The sequence below is a fragment of the Buteo buteo genome, chromosome 12 (genome assembly GCF_964188355.1).
Source record: "Buteo buteo chromosome 12, bButBut1.hap1.1, whole genome shotgun sequence".
NCBI classification, from domain to species: domain Eukaryota; kingdom Metazoa; phylum Chordata; class Aves; order Accipitriformes; family Accipitridae; genus Buteo; species Buteo buteo.
In genome coordinates, this window is record NC_134182.1 from 12,741,508 (window position 1) to 12,754,515 (window position 13,008).

The 13,008-nt window shown below is 45.2% G+C and overlaps 1 protein-coding gene across 1 annotated transcript; it reads left to right on the forward strand.

Annotated features, from left to right (window-relative positions):
* The first annotated feature begins 1,350 nt into the window (after positions 1-1,350).
* On the forward strand, positions 1,351-11,504 carry SLC30A1 (solute carrier family 30 member 1). Its single transcript, XM_075042729.1, has 2 exons — positions 1,351-2,134; positions 5,628-11,504. The coding sequence occupies exons 1-2, from the start codon at positions 1,504-1,506 to the stop codon at positions 6,536-6,538; spliced, it is 1,542 nt and encodes a 513-aa protein (XP_074898830.1). The 5' UTR covers positions 1,351-1,503; the 3' UTR covers positions 6,539-11,504.
* The last annotated feature ends 1,504 nt before the right edge of the window (positions 11,505-13,008 follow it).

Consider the following 13,008-nt stretch of genomic DNA (forward strand, 5'->3'; position numbering starts at 1 on the left):
TTTGTTATACTACAGCTTTTCAAAACTTCCTCAAGCAAAATTACTTTCTTCTTCTCTCCCAATTTTTTAACTGCTCATCAGTTATTATCGCCTCATCACTCATCCAACTGCCCTCAGTGGCACAAACAGGAGAAAAATTAAATAGAAACGCCCCTGCAAAAAGGCCAAACCTCAAAACAAGACTAGGAGTCAGAAAGGCGGTAAGAAGTAGCTGTTGGGATGTACCGTGGCACGTGTGGTAGCTGGAAAATGGGCCCATTGACTTGACAGCTGGGGACGGGTGGCGAGTTCGTGCAGTTTGTGGGCTGGTCGCTGGTTCCTTCTCCCTCTCCAGGCAGGCAGGAGCAGAGGGGCCGCGGCTGGGCAAGGCCATTTCTGGTGCCTCAGGAGCTGCGGGGCCGGCCCGCCTCCTGCGCGCCTTCGTAACCCAACAGGCACGAAAGCCGCTCCACCAAAAGCCAGGGCTTCAGCACGGACCGAGCCGGGAGGGGCGGACGGCCTGGGCCGGGGAAGGCTGCCCGGCCCCCGCCGCAGCCCCTCCTCGGGCAGCTCCCCCACACCCCGGGCTCGCGGTGCCGGCGCGGGCCTCCCCCCCTCCGCACGCCCCTTCCTCCCGGGCCCCGCGGCGCAGACCCCCGCGGCGAGCTCGGCGGCGCTGGCCAGCTCCCGGGGCTCACCTCCTGCCGCGCCGGCCGGAGGCGGCGGCTGTGCTGGGCCCTCGCGGCTCCCGGCCCGACCCCTGACGGCAGGGCCGTGCGCCGCGACCGACGGCCGCCAGCCCGGCCCGCCCCGGCCCGGCCCCCTCGGGAGGCGGCCGGTGCTGACCCTAACGCACCCCGCGTGACGTCAGAAAGCGCCCCCGACCCCGCGCGACCCCCTGCCGCGGAGCGGGCCCTTCTCCCCCGCCCCGCCCCGGCCCGCAGGGGAAGCCCCGCCCCCAAGCGCGCGCCGGGCCGGGGCCGTGTGAAGCGCACCTTTTGCACGAGTCCCGCTCGCCGCGGGGCGGGACTTGCGGGGCGGCGGGCGGGGGAGGTGGGGGGAAGCCGACGGGCTCGGCCAATCGGAGCCGCCGCTCGCGCAACGTCGCGCGCGGCGCCGCCCCCCTCCCCCGGCCCGGCCCGGCGGGGAGGGGGGGGCCGCGGCCATCGGGCGGTACTGGGGGGCGGGGCCGCCTGTCGCGAGGGCGCGCGGGCCAATGGCGAGCGAGGCGGGGGGCGGGGGCGGGCGGGCACCGCCGGGCGGGGGGCGGTGGCCAATGGGGCGCGGGCGGGGGGGCGTGGCCTTGCCGGCTCGGGTTCCGTGTGGAAAGAGTGAGGGGGCTCGGGTGCAAAGTTTGCTCGCCCAGCGCCTGCGGAGGGAGCGGCGGTGGCCGGGCCGCCGGCGGCGGGGAAGGGGGCTGCGCTCGCCCTCGGGGCTCCGCTGCGCCCGCGGGCCGCTCGCCGCGCCGACCGCCGGCCGCTCTCCTCGCGCCTCCGCCGGGCCGGCGGCCGCTGCCCCGGCGCGATGTGCGGGGGGATGGCGGCGAAGGGGCCGGGCGGGCCGCGGTGGTGGCAGAACCGGCGGGCGCGGCTGCTGTGCATGCTGGCGCTCACCTTCCTCTTCTTCGTGGTGGAGGTGGTGGTGAGCCGGGTCACGTCGTCGCTGGCCATGCTGTCCGACTCCTTCCACATGCTCTCCGATGTCATGGCCCTGGTCGTGGCGCTGGTGGCCGTGCGCTTCGCCCAGCGCACCCGCGCCACCAAGAAGAACACCTTCGGGTGGGTGCGGGCCGAGGTGATGGGCGCGCTCGTCAACGCCGTCTTCCTCACCGCCCTCTGCTTCACCATCCTGCTGGAGGCCATCGAGCGCTTCACGGAGCCCCACGAGATCCAGCAGCCGCTGGTGGTCATCGGCGTGGGGGTGGCTGGACTCATCATCAACCTGCTGGGGCTCTGCCTCTTCAACCACCACGGCGTCGGGGGCCACGGCCATTCCCACGGCCACGGGCACTCACACAGCGGCAGGCAGCACCCCCGCAGCGGCCCCAAGCCCGAGCAGCCACCCGGGGATGGGGAGGCTGCGCTGCACCGGGAGGAGACCAGCACCTTGGTGGAGAACTGCAGCAGCTCCAACGGAGTCAGCCAGGAGAAGCTAGGTAAGCCCTGCAGCACCTCTGCTGTCCCGCCCCAGCGTAGAAGTGCCAGGGAAGTGGGAGAGGTCCCTTCCCTTCCCCGAATAGGGCAGTGGGCATCCTGGTCCCACCTGGTGCAGGCTTCATGGGGACCACCTGCCCTTCCTCCTGGGGAAGAGGCAAGGCAAGAAACTTTCTTAGTGGTGTTCTCGGGCACACAGCTGTTGCGTCTTTACCTCGCACCTTTCCTTCAGGTGCTGAAAGGAGTGCCCTAAGTTCTGAGTTTGTCTTGCAGACAGGTCAGAGTGTGCAAGAGTCTTAGGGTAAAGCAGTTTGCCTCGGAAAAAGTTGGTGCTGGTAGAGAAGGCACATGACAAGTGTTTTTCGCCTAGCGACACAGGCTCTCAGGAGAAGTTGCTCTAATGCCATCTGAACTGGCTGCACATCAAATAGAGCGCAGCTCAACACCTTGGTCCTGACAGCCAGATCTGTCTGTTGGGTCGGTTATTAGCTACCTGGGAAGCTAATCTCAATCTGAATGTGACATACTGAAGTACAGTCCATTGCAATAATGTTGTACTTCTTCGTGACATATGTATTAATAGGAAGAAGTCTTGGAAACTACCAATCAGAACTGTGGAAGTCATGCGATAGGCATTGAATGTGGAGCTCACTGGTGTCAGGGTACATGCGTGGTTTCTTTGAATTAGTTTTCTTTAGCTTTCTAAAGCATGCACCTTCCCACTCACTCGCACATAGAGATAAATATAAAATCTTCCCTTCCCAATTGTGATCAAACTGTCTATTTTGTGGGAGGAAATTTCTTGGGTTTTTTTTTTTAATGGATCCAGAAGCCTGGATAGTTTATTTTGAAGTCACTTGGTCGAAGCCAAGTACTGTGTGCTAGCAGAATGAAAGGTGTGTAATTGCCGTTTCTCTGCTCTAATCATATGAGATCCCCGTTACCACGAGGAAGGGGTTTCAGTCTTCAGAACCCATGTCTCTCCCTTATTTTCAGGGTGACATCAGGAGACCTCTGTTTTAGATGAAATGGAGCTTTAATTGAGCAGAGCGAACTTTGTTACAGTTTCAGTTTTTCTGTGGTCAGAGGTTCCAATACACATTTGAAAAACTTAGCTCCTGCTCTCTCCCCCCACACTCCTGCTCCCCGTTTTGACTCCATGTTGGATTTGAAAAGACAGGTTTTGCAAGAGGATATGAAAGTTCCTCTGAATATAGTACACCATTTTCTTGACCACATAATAAGCTCTTAATGTTGCTTTAGTACCAACAAAGGTATCCTAATAATTAGTTTCAAACCATGTAAAATTCCCTTAACTGTTGATCTGATAGATATCTTGGCTTGTGAATTGTTCTTGCATGGTGAGACATGGTGAGAAGTTGTGCTTTTAGCCAAGTTTTGGGCTAGTTCTAGGCTAAAAGATTCATTTATAGCATGGATTAAAATGTATACTGTTTTGAGCTAACTTGTCTGGAATTTCTCATGGATGTCCTTCTGGCAATAACAAGTAATTTGTTGTGGGTATTTAGATGGTAATAGGGCATAATTTTGGTCACAGTGAAACTTTGAAATAAGCTTGTGTTTCCTTCTATGCCCCGTCATGATTATGTAATGGATGGAGTTATTCATAGTTTACCCGTGGAAATGTTACAGGTAAAGGTGCTTGGAGAGTTGTGAAAAGCTGTAAGATGTGTAGGTGAAGACTAGGAAAATGACTGAGAGTGCTACTATGCCTTCATTGGAAATTACAAAGAGGGGTGATTTCCTAAGGTGGAAGTGGAAAGCTAGTGATAGCCCTAGGGGCTAGTCTTGCACGGGTATCTTTGTGCATGTACTTCATGTGAAGTAATCAGTTTATAGTTAGATTTAAATGAGCATATTTCAAATGGACATGTTTTAACTTTTTGCCATTAAAAAATCTCAAGAGCTTTCTGGAACCGTGTTTCCTTTTACCCACCCTTATAGATAGGTCTACTGACTTTCCAAATCTTTTCTCTGAGTACTTGGTATGCAGCAGAGTGTCAGAAAAGTTCCTCTTTCCTTGCTCTCATCATGGACCCTGAGGTCTGAACTCTGTAACATGAGATATTTTCCTCTAGTTTATTGATTTCTCTGGAAAGCTACAGGTCCCATGTTCCATAACTCATAGAAGTTGTGTGGAAAATGTAGCTGGAGCTTTAGGACAGAAGAGTGATGCACGAGGTTATGAGCCTGAGGCTTGGAACTGACCTACTCAGCCGCCTTCGTAGGAGCCCACCCCTTCTTTATGATTACAGAATTGCAGTCATGAGAGCCGAGCAGCAGAAGCTGCAGGTCATGCTAACATGTTCATGTTTACAAAGCTCTGAACTGAATAACCACGGAAGCAATAAGCTCCTTGTTTCAGTTTGTCAGGCCAGTGGCTGTTACATTTCTCTAACACTGGAAGTTTTCTGTCCAAAGAAGAACTTCTGAAGAAAAGTAGGAGGTTAATCATGTAAAATACTTTCAATTTTGAACATTGGAAGATGTTTTTCTTTCAAAAAACATTCTTCTTTGTAATGATATGTGCATTTATTCCTATATAGCTAGTTAGGTATGGTGGAGTGGTAATATCGGAGACAGTTTTGACAAAGGAGGGCACCAAAATGTTCATTTATGCATTGCATGGTCCATGACCATGAAGGACCATGACCAGGCTTTGGGTATCAACAGCTATATGTCACTTAACAGCTGTATGTCACTTTAAAAAAAAAAAAAGTTTTATAGGTATTCTGAAATATAAATAACACTAGTTCATAGCCTCTGAGACCTTCAGTGATAACTTATGCTGTACTATAGTCAATACTGCTGATAAATTCTGTTTTCTAGACCTAAAAGCTCAGCTCATTGTATGTCATAGTTCTGCTGACCCCATGCGCCATCTCAGGAAAACTTCCTTTTCCTTGAATTCAGAAGTCCTTTGGAAATGAACTACTCAAACTGAAAAGAAGTTACTATAAAGCAGTATCCATAAAGCTTTTTTGCTTCTGGCCTCATAAATTTTAATATAAAATAGCAATGCAGTCCTATGGTTTAAGAGAGATTTTAGCAATGTGATTAGCCTTCTGGCTTTTCAAAGGAAGGAACAAATGTAAGTTACTTAGCTACTTAACCAGCTTTTTTATATATGCTCTGTAATTCTGCATTTTGTTTAAGAAATGAATAATGAGTAGTCAAATGGTTAAATAGCTGGAAAATGTGAAAACAGTTTTTCAGTAGAATAAATTAAAATGCAGTCTTTAAGCTCCATGTAAAAACAATTGCCATCTAGACTATTTAGATCACTTATTGGGACAACTGAATATTTCTCAGCCAGAGAAAATGTTGCTTGCTTAGTAGAGTAGGGTAGAGTTGCTTGCTTTTCAGTTTTGTACTTACTGTGGCAAGCTTAATGTTGGTTATTACTTTATATGGAATTACAGTAGTGCATAGTATTATAGCATATCTCTAATCATTCTACTGTTTTCTTGTCAGGTGATATGAAAGACGACATGGCTGACCTACAAGTGAATGGGAACGCTGGTCATTATCCTCTGGACGTAGAGGAGGTTGAAGAAGACTCTAGTGCACAGCTTAATATGCGTGGAGTTTTTCTGCATGTTTTTGGAGATGCCTTAGGTTCAGTAATTGTGGTAGTGAATGCCTTGCTCTTTTATGGGTTGTGGAATCCATGCCCCAAAGATGGGCCCTGCTTTAATCCATGTGTCAATAATCATTGCATGGAAAATGCTACTTTATCCCAAACACTTGGCAGAGCAAACAAATCTGAGCAAGAGAGCATTACAGAGGCTGGTCCATGCTGGTTGCTATATTTAGATCCCATTCTTTGTTTGATGATGGTTTGTATACTGCTGTACACAACTTACCCGTTACTTAGGGAGTCAGCCCTTATACTTTTACAGACTGTTCCCAAACAAATAGATGTTCATTCTTTGAACTCAAAATTACGTACCCTTGAAGGAGTCGAAGCAGTCCATGAATTACACATTTGGCAGCTAGCAGGCAGTAGGATCATTGGCACTGCTCACATAAAGTGTCCTGACCCTTCCACATACATGATGGTGGCAAAGCGCATAAAAGAGATCTTTCATGACGAAGGGATTCATGCAACTACCATTCAGCCTGAGTTTGCCAGCGTTGGCTCTGAATCAGGGAGAGGGAAATGTGAGTTTCCTTGCAGGACTCAGTGTGCTTTGAAGCAGTGTTGTGGAACAGGAGAAGATAGTACTGCAAAGAAGACAGAAAAGTCTTCGTCACTTAGTATTTCTTGTTCAGAAGTTGTCATTGAATTTCCGAAAACTAGGAGGACTAAGTCGGAGAGCATCCCTTCAGTTAAGCTAGAGGCAAACACCGATCAAAATGAGCAGTTTGAATCATCTTTGTAACTCCCCGAATGGTGCTACCTGAGTTTTGGTGACTTTGACAACAGCTATATTGCAAGAGGAAGAGACAGACGTTTGAGATGCAATTTTGCCAAGTAGTGTAATTGCTGAAGTCCTTGTTCTTGTCATATTGCTAAATCTAGAATGCTTGTTTTAAAGAACATAATGTCACTGTCATGATACAATGTGTTTGTGTGGACTTTGTACTGAGACAGACAAAAAGTGCACCAATGCTGTAACAACTTCAGAAAACCAGTTTCAACGTTTTGGCAGAGACACTTTTTGCTGTGCTTCACGTTAAAATATTTTTTCCAGTGAAAAGCTATTTGAGGGATAAGCATGTAGGAACTCAATTTGTGTTACAGATTTCTTGGACCTACTCTTTCCTTTAATATTTGATTTGTAGATATTTTAATATATTGTTTATTTAGAAGCCCTAAGGAAACCAAAGTTCATAGAACATTTTTAAAGATGTAACTACTTAAAACTGGAAACCACTTTGCAATTTCACATATTTTTCTTAAATCTATGTAATAATAAATGTGAAGGCTTTTCTAATGAATTTATCATATAGCATATTTTAAAGAGAACATCATGTGATTGTTAGAAACTGTCCCCACTTTTTCTGGTAAGGTAGTGAGGTAATTAAAGTCAACTGCTTGTGAAAATATCAGATGTGGAAGGGTTTTTTTTTCTACCAGAATGGAAGTTCAAGCTACTGTATACTGCTCTGTGATCAAGACGTGAGACCGACCGATAAAGTAATGCATACTTTCATATTTTATGGATTTTCTGGTGGTTTTCCTTATTTCCAAGTTGTGTCTGGTCATAAAAATCTTCAAAGTTTAAAGAATCCTTGACTCACAGTGCTATGAATAAAGAGCTGGAGCTTCATTTTTAACTGATGCTCAATTTACTAAGATAAAAGAATTAGTTATGTCAGTAAGTGCTCTGTTGGGGAAAGTCTGCCAAGCACCAACAGTGTAATTCATGCTTTTAAGCATAGACAGTAGCCTCCGTAACAAGTAATTCGGTGGTGCATTTTGCTTGTAGTTGAGTGTGTGTAAGCGCTTGCAGTGACTGCGGTCCTGGTCCCCTTCATGTCCTCAGGAGCATTCTGTTGACTTTTGAGGAGGTGGGGCAGGGAGTAGGATTTAATTCACTGTATTTCACACTTTGACATGTTTATGTATCACACAATTTCACTTATTAAGTATCCAAATGGTTTAATATGTTAACTCAGTTGACAACTGGCTCTAAAGAAGCTGTTACAGTATGCTGCCAACTTACACCTTAACAAAGGAGAAACTGGTCTATGGACTCTGTGAATTTGGCAGAGACTGGATGAGAGTCGAAGATAAAACATACAAGATACCTAATCTAAACCCCTGACCCTTTTGATCCACCTTGAAGTTATGTATGGGAAATAATGTCTTGTGATTTAAATGACTGCTCCTATGCTCAAAACTGGAAAACAACTTGGATCTTCCATTGTTTGCTCTATGACTCTGGACATGATAAACACTCTGCCTCAGTTTCCCTGTCTTAAAATGGGGATAATACCTACCTCACAGGGGTGTTGTGAGGCTTAACTCTTGTGTGGAGAGCTCTGAGATCTGTTACTGGAAGGCACTGGAAGGAGTATAAGATACTAAATTACATGGTATTTTCTTCTTTTACAAATGTATTGCAATACCTAGGCACAACAGAGGGAACTGAGGATAGTTTTGGCCTTACGAAATTCTTTGATGCTGTGGTTTTCAGGTTTTTAACAGTATTTAAATGTAGATTTTTTTTAAAAAAGAATGTTTTGTTAGCGAAGGGAATGTAGCTTTGCCTCCAGATACAGAACACCTCACTAGTTTGCATTTCTAATATGTGTCTCATATGATAATTGCTCCTAAGTAGTTCAAAATAGTGTGCTGCTCATCAGACCCGGGTTGGCCCAGGTCATGTCAGTGGTCTTACCCAACTTCTTAGCAGAGCATTGCAGTCAACTCTTGATTATCCATGGGTGGATTACCAGTGTTGTGTATTAACTGTGCAGTCTACAGGGCCAGACGAGCTCTGTATCACATGCCAATGTGTTGCCCAAATGCTATGTGCCAAAGCACCAGGGAAAGTAGAGGAGCTCAGTCCAGTTTCACGAGAGCCCCCTCTCACAAGGTTTGTGAGCTTGGGTGCAGCACAGCACCATGCAGTTATTTTGCCTCTTGGCTGCTCAGATGCATCCACAGGAAGCTGCAGTGTGTGGATGGGTCGGTTCAGCTTTGTGCTAGCTTGGGGATGTTGGTGCTTCACAGCCATTGGCATCGCTCACCTTTTTCTGTGTTTATGCTTGTTGTATAGTCTCATAAACTAACTTAAATATGTTAATATAGTATTTATATATGTTTTTGTTTTGTCTGAATTATCTTAACACTTTCTTCTGTTACCTGTATATGATCTAGAGTTGACTGTTAAATGAGATCTTGTATGAGACTACATTTGCAGAATATGCTACCACTGCTAGTATACTACAAAGTATTAACCAAGTAAATTTTGAAATGAACAAAGTACTATTTTTTTTTGGAAATGTGTATCCTTGCTTTTTATGGTAAACTTTGACTAATTATTTTGATCACTAGTTTAAAATTGGTCTCAGTAATTAGTATGAATTATTGAGGTCCTGCTGTATATCACTTAGGCACCATAGAACTACTGCTCTTTAGTTTATTTAAAAAAACAAAAACAAGACAAACCATAGTAGCACTGAGAAGCCTGACTTACTTCTCTCCTGGTGCTCTTATAAAAAGAGAGCAACTATTAAGTCTTGACAGTTGCCACCATTGGTTAACAGTCTCAGTAAATGCATCTGAATAGATGGAGTTGTAGTCACTAATTCCATTGTAACTATTTAATCCTTTTTTTGTGCCAGAAGTCATATTTTTCTATTTCTGTGTCCATTGCAGGCAATGGCTAGCTTAAAAGACAAAAATCTCTCCCCCATGTTATTTTTATTATCAGGACAGGGATGCAGATGTGACGGTGATGATGATGGGGGCAGAAGGGGGAGTTGTGTGGCCTCTCTGTCATGTGCTGTATGTGCAGCACCAGCTGGTGTTAATGGGGCCCTTTAGTCTCTTTAGCCCTTGATGGTAAATTCCCTGAAAGCATATAGTCAGGTGGTGGTTGTACAGCAGCAGGAGCACAATTTTTGTGTTTGTTCTGGCTGTATAAGACCAGACTGTAGCCTGCTAGCTTGTGATATAGTTTGATTTTTTTTTTAATCTGATCTGTCTGTGGTTACACAGACTTGATTTGTTCTGAAGATCACAGTTACAGAATACTGGGAGCATTCAAAAACACTGCACAGCCTCTTTTCTTTTTTCCACAAAGCGTGAAACTAGTGAATCTCATGTAAGTGAACACTGCAGTGGTGGGGAGCTAATTGTATTGTGTATCACATTCCTGAATTTTTAAAATAAAAAAATATGGAACACCAATTTTAAGGAAAAATAAGTTTGTATTTCAGTGTCTAGATTGTTTATGCTTTTGATTAAATGTGTCAAACATGTACCAAACATCATTGGGTGAAATATTTTACACTTAGGACATGTCTCATCCAGAAACATGCTATTTTAGAATCACTTCTTAGATTATAGCTGCACCTAAGGTGCAGTGCAGAACTAATTCAGATACTCAGTGGGCTAGCCACAGTACCATGAAGCTTTACCTTTTAGCACCGTAAATTGCTTCTGTGGAACCCCTTATAATTTTAGCTCGATTGCTTTCAACATCCACTCTAGGCTTTTGGTAATATCTGTTATTGCTGCATCATGGTATTTGGTATGGACATACACATAGTTATGTAAAAGACAAAACTAGCCCCAACTTGTGACTCCCAAAAAGTCATGGCAAGGCCTCAGTCCTGTAAATTTCTGTATTCATGAATAGTTTAACTGGGCTGACGAGTAGTTACTTGCATGCAAGGAATTACTTGCAGCAGTGAGTCCAAAGGTTCTGCCAGGACAGCCTGGCTTTTGAAGAACAACTGAAACTACCTAGATTTTATGGATGTATTAAAATCAGTACTGTGGTGTTTTTAAATGTGCTGCAGAAATATTATCAGTTTGTTATAATTCCAGGATTTATTCCTTTTCCCCATTCTCAAAAAGAAAGGAAAAAAAGCCCACCAAGTGTCCTAAGACTTGTTAACAAGTTTAGCTAAACTGACATTTCTGTTTGCTTCTCAGATTGGGCCATCTGAATTTATTAAACACTGCCTAGTGGAGTTTGGGGAGGAGGGATAAAGATTCTTGCCATTCTCCTTCCCCTGCCCCCTGCTTTGACTGCACTTTCTAATCTCTTCAGCTATGGAGAGACCGAGGGGGACAGAGGGGGTGAATTTTGTAGCTAGATGTTCTAAGTTCCACGTGGAGCGAATGGGAAATACTGCTAACTATATTTAAAAGCATATAAATATGCTCTGACTATTTTAGTTTCATAGCATAGCATCAGTTACACCCTTTTTAGGTATGCATTGAGGTTGTTCAGCTCTGTAGTAACTGTTTTTTTTCTTTCTCTGCTGGACGGAAAGAGGTGGATGCTCCATTTGCCTGAGCTAAAGCCAGTCTTGACAATTTTCCAAATCAAACGTAGCTTTGCTGATAACGGGAGGTCTGATTATGCCTTATGACCTTTGCTTTGTGTGGTTAGCTGCCTGTGGGGTACAATACCATGTTTTAGCAGGCTCATGTTTATATTTTTTTGCATTCACCGTGTTATCTAAGTAGTTGAAGAGCAAAGCCACAATACTGAAAAATATCTTTCATCTGTATGTCTCCAAAAAGCACATGGGATTAATTTGGCTTTTTTTTCGTGTCCTGGATCCTGTTTCTGAGCAATGTTAAAATATAATTGGCATAGCTAGTGTTCATTGATGATACTTCTTTTTGCCTTCTTTTAAAATAAATAATGATGTTCCTTTTTTGTTGTTTTTGTTTTGTTTTGTATTGAGTATTAAAGTCCTGAGAAAATAAATGGAGCTCTTGAATGTCAGATACTTTTAGTTGGGATTTCTTTCTCAGGTCAGTTCCTAGGAAGAAATTTGACTAGTAGAAATGCACTTTCACTGTCTCCCAGAACCTCAGAAACAAGTACAAAGAGCACAACTAGAAGAAGAAGTTAATAAATGGGTTGTAAAATGATGGCCTCCAACTGTCTGGATTCCAGGTGCAATTAAAAGAATAGTTGCTCAGTTATAGTATCACGTGAAGAGTTAATTATGCAAAATGCAATTTTTTTCCTGCATTTTTTTTCCTAAGAAAAACAGCCTTTGAAAAGAATTAAAAAATCTTCCTGTCCTGTTAATTGGCCATGGTTAAATATCTAACATATGGTGGGTCAATAAGGTAGGCTTCCTCGTAGAAGTCTGTACTGTTTTATTTAATGTCTTTGGAAGATAGCTACTTTAGAGCAGAAGATGCTTTGGTGTTCTTCACCTGCATTTGTTTCAATTCAGAAACACTGCAGTTTGTAAAGTTTGTTGTGAGAAAAGTACTGACTGCAGAAAGAGATAACAGCTGCCAGCAATAATACTGAGGAGGTCAGGATTGCTACTAATACCTGCCTTGAGCTGTTCGTGAGCTTGCTGTGATGAGTTCATTTTGGAGCCCTTCACTGGTCCAGCTTCAGCAGCTGCTTTTTTCTGCTTCAAGAGAGAAAAGTGATTCCATATTATCAGTTATGTATGTAGGAGGGTATGTTTGGTTGTGCTGTAAGCATTGCACGTGAGCTTGAGTTTCACCGTTTTCCAAAGCTGCTTCTACCTCATCATGAAAAGATGTGATTTAAACTTAGTATCAACATCCTTTATGAGACATGCTAGTGTGGGAATTTTTAATTAATGGGATGGGAAGCGAAGCTTCAGGTCTATAGCTTACGTTCGCTTTTACACATACCTTTCCCCATGCCATTCCTGGACCTCCTGCCCCAGATGGTTGGTTGCCTGACCACCTCAAGGACCGGATCCAGCTCCAGAACAACTCCTTCTTGCTGCTTTTGCGTCGGAGGAGCTGATGCCACAGGGGAAGGGCAGGATGGGAGTGACACTGTGTCTGACGCCAGGCAGGCGAGCACTTTTCAGCAGGAACCTTCTCAGGCTGATCCGTGCTAGCACCCCAAACCTGTTATGAAACCCTTGCCACCGAAACTTTGGTTAGCATTTATATATATGTATTTTGTATTATCTTTTCGTGACAATCAACAGAAACTTTAAAGTAGTGCTTAGGCCAAGTTGTAATCCCCCCTCCTGTCACCCAAGCTCCATTTCTAGTCGCGGCATGGGTAGGCATCCCAGCGTTTCCCTCACACCAGCGAGTGGAGCTAAGAATAGCCGCGGCGATGCTGTGGAACAGGATGCGCAACCTGCTGTGTTTGTTCCTGTGTTTGTGCTTGTGTCGCTGGCCTGGGCTGAAGCCTGTCCTCCTCCA